Source organism: Otolemur garnettii, unplaced genomic scaffold (genome assembly GCF_000181295.1).
Source record: "Otolemur garnettii isolate 467f Iridium unplaced genomic scaffold, OtoGar3 scaffold00018, whole genome shotgun sequence".
In the NCBI taxonomy this organism is placed as follows: domain Eukaryota; kingdom Metazoa; phylum Chordata; class Mammalia; order Primates; family Galagidae; genus Otolemur; species Otolemur garnettii.
This window is the reverse complement of record NW_003852413.1, coordinates 1,416,423-1,419,692: the sequence shown is the minus strand read 5'-3', so window position 1 is coordinate 1,419,692 and position 3,270 is coordinate 1,416,423. Positions and strand designations below refer to the sequence as shown.

The 3,270-nt window shown below is 44.3% G+C and overlaps 1 protein-coding gene across 1 annotated transcript in view; it reads right to left on the bottom strand.

Moving 5' to 3' along the window:
* NPLOC4 (NPL4 homolog, ubiquitin recognition factor) overlaps positions 1 to 3,270 on the bottom strand; it is a 98,511-nt gene that overhangs the window by 62,375 nt on the left and 32,866 nt on the right. Inside the window, exon 6 of the mRNA XM_023511174.1 lies at positions 592 to 715. Coding sequence (XP_023366942.1) covers positions 592 to 715 — 124 coding nt within the window. The remainder of the gene's footprint in view (positions 1 to 591; positions 716 to 3,270) is intronic.

Sequence of the window (3,270 nt, the reverse complement as noted above, 5' to 3'; positions counted from 1 at the left end):
AAAAAAAAAAAAAAAACTGAAATTAATCTCACTGTGGTTTAACCTAAAATACAGATTTTCACAATCTCTAAGACAAAAGATTCAAAAGTTGTTTTCAAGAACAAAGACATAGAGGGAAGGTGGAAGGTTGGTTTCCATAACAGCCAAGGAGGACTCAGAATTCTCTCTGAGGAGCTTGACCTGGGCCAGACAGTGGCAGAGGGATGAGAGGGCTCCTCCTGTGGGCACAGCAACAAAGGCAGCAAAAGCTATCAGTTCCTTCCTTCCCGAGCCAAGCTCTTCTAACCTGGCCCAGAAAGCGCTCTGTCACCAGCCTCCAGAGGCAAATTCTTAAAGGCAAGGCCATAAGCACTGAGCATTTAAAATAATTACCAAGAACATTCTCCATAGGAGCTGAAAGAATAGAAATCTGAAGACTCCCACTCTGTTAGAGCTAGAAAACTGAAAAATGCTGTCTTCGGTTTACAACCTCTGTAAAGGGTCAACTGATCCATCAACAACCTTCAGTGCCTGTCCAAGGAGGGCCTTTTCTGGAAATTTCCATGTCTCAGCCATGAAAACAAGCCTAGGCAGATACAAGGAACATCTCACCTGTCTATTCAGTGTGATGGCACTCGGCTGGCACTTGGTACAGATGCCGTTGGGCCATGGAAGGTGTCCCTCACACCCTGATTTAATCTTGCAACTGATGTTCTCCAAGGCAACAAATTTTCCCCTGAATAAGAAGAGAACCAACTTAGTCAAATATCACAATGATAAAAAGTTTAGCAAACATCTTACATCTCCTAACACCATTCTAAGGAGCTAAGTGTGCACTAAGCAGCCACAAGGAAAATGTGCTATAATAGTTCTAGCACATTCAAGCTTCTAACACATACAAATAGACTATACAGAAACACACAACTATTTTTCTTCAAAATTCAGTTTTTATTTTCACCAGCTATCACTATCATCCACAAAGGTTTTCAAGAATACTGTAGAACATCTACTGATCCAGCCACTGAGAGGAACTAAGGCTCTTTTAAGTTTCATTAATTTACCAGCAACTTTGACATTATTAGCCCAGTGCTTTTATAAAAAGTACTTTACATTTGTAAAAAAAAAAATTCTCAATGACTTAAGTTGACTTAAGTTGACTTTAAAAAAATAAAACTTTTTTTTTCTGGAAATGAGAGTCTCATTTTTGTCGCCCTTAATAGAGTGCCATTATTTGCCAACTCAAACTCTTGGGTTCAAGCTATTCTCTTGCCTCAGCCTCCCCAGTAGCTGGGACTCAGGTGCCCACCACAACACCTGGCTATTTTTAGAGACAAGGTCTCGCTCTTGCTTCAGCTGGTCTTGAACCTGTGAGCTCAGGCAATCCACCCACCTCAGCCTCCCACAGTGCTGGGATTAGAGGGATGAACCACTGTGCCTAGCCTAAAATTCTTATTCATATGAAAAGCCTGATTAGGATATATAACAAAGATATTGTCACTCTGCTTTCAGCTAAATTAAAAACTACCGTTGTAAGATGGCCAATGAGAATATCCTAGAACCTCCTCTGAACATGAGGTTATTCTGTATAAGCAAATTCAGCTTTCTCATTCACTAAACAGTGTAACAATTCCATTTTTTTCTTTTTTTCTAGCTTTACTGAAGTATAATTGACAAGTTTTAAAAAACTATGTCTTTTTTTTTTTTTTTTTGAGACAGAGCCTCAAGCTGTCCCCCTGGGTAGAGTGCCGTGGCATTACAGCTCACAGCAACCTCCAACTCCTGGGCTCAAGCGAGTCTCCTGCCTCTGCCTCCCAAGTAGCTGGGACCACAGGCGCCCGCCACAATGCCCGGCTATTTTTTGGTTGCAGCCGTCATTGTTGTTTTGGCAGGTCCGGGCTGGGGATTCAAACCCGCCACCCTAGGTGTACGTGGCTGGCGCCTTAGCCGGTTGAGCCATAGGCGCCGAGCCAAAAAACTATGTCTTTAAGACATACAATGTGATGTTTGTTTTTCAAATAAAAATTGTATATATTTACAGTGCACAGCATGATGGGTGTCTTTTTTTTTTTTAATAGTCTCACTTTGTCACTCTTTGTAGAGTGCTATGGAATCACAGCTCATAGCAACCTCAAACTCTTGGGCTTAAGCCATTCTTGCCTTAGCCTCCCAAGTAGCTGGGACAATAGGCACCGGCCAAAATGCCCAGCTACTTTTTTGAGACAGGGTCTCGCTCTTGCTCAAGCAATCCACCTGGCTCAGCCTCCCAAGTGCCGGGATTACAGGCGTGAGCCACCGCACGCGGCAATACCGCATTATGTTTTGAAATATGTACACAGGGCAGAATCGCTAAATTGAGCTAATTAACGTATCACCCCACACACATATCATTTTCTGTGGCGAGCCATCCTTGGTGTCGTGGCATTAAGAAAGCGGCAGCTGCCGCCAACCCTCTGCGTTAATGGCATCTATAAACAAGCCCCTGCAGGAGACTGTGTCCCCTGACCTGGACTGACAAAGGGCTGAGCAAATCTCCTTCACCACAATAAATCTCCACTCACGTCTTAACCCACAAAGTTCTATAGCTTTCCCCACTGACAGGCAAGAGTGGATTTCTGGTGGCTTTTTCCTCCTGGTCTAACATTTTTAAAAAGTCATTTTAGGATGTCAGCAGATTGTCAGAGAAAAGCTATAATCAGGCAGATCTGACATTCTTCACAAAATATTGCTGACTTGAGTTCCACCACCAATTTCTCTTTTTTGCACTGACAGGATTTACAAAATAACGGCTGGAGTCGGCTACTTTCTGGTAAGGTGGATAGAGAGCCAACAGGAAAAGGTGGTATGGACAAGTATAGGATGTGGAGTAAAAGAAATCAAAATGCTCTCAGTTCACCCATTCTGGCCACTGCTACCACCTGTGTGCCAGAGTGGAGGGAAAGCTGCCCTCACAACTGACCTCACCAAGCCTGTGGGCGCCAACTTTGGCAGCACAATAAGCCCAGGCTGTGACCAAGCCACTGCTACAGCTCCTGCCATAACTGTGAAGTTCCCCAGACAGAGGCAGGGTTCTCGGGAAAGGCAGAGACAGGCTGCAATGGATGGGCTGAGATAATCACGGGGGCTGCTTCTTCAAAAGAAGAAAACACACTCAGACTCCATCACACCACAGGCCACCATTACATACACTAACTCTGGGGGGCAGTATGTGTGGGGAAGGTTGGTGACTACATGCGTCACCAACAGGGTGCAGGTTCAACACTCTGTGGGCAGGGGCATGAATTCAATGCTGTG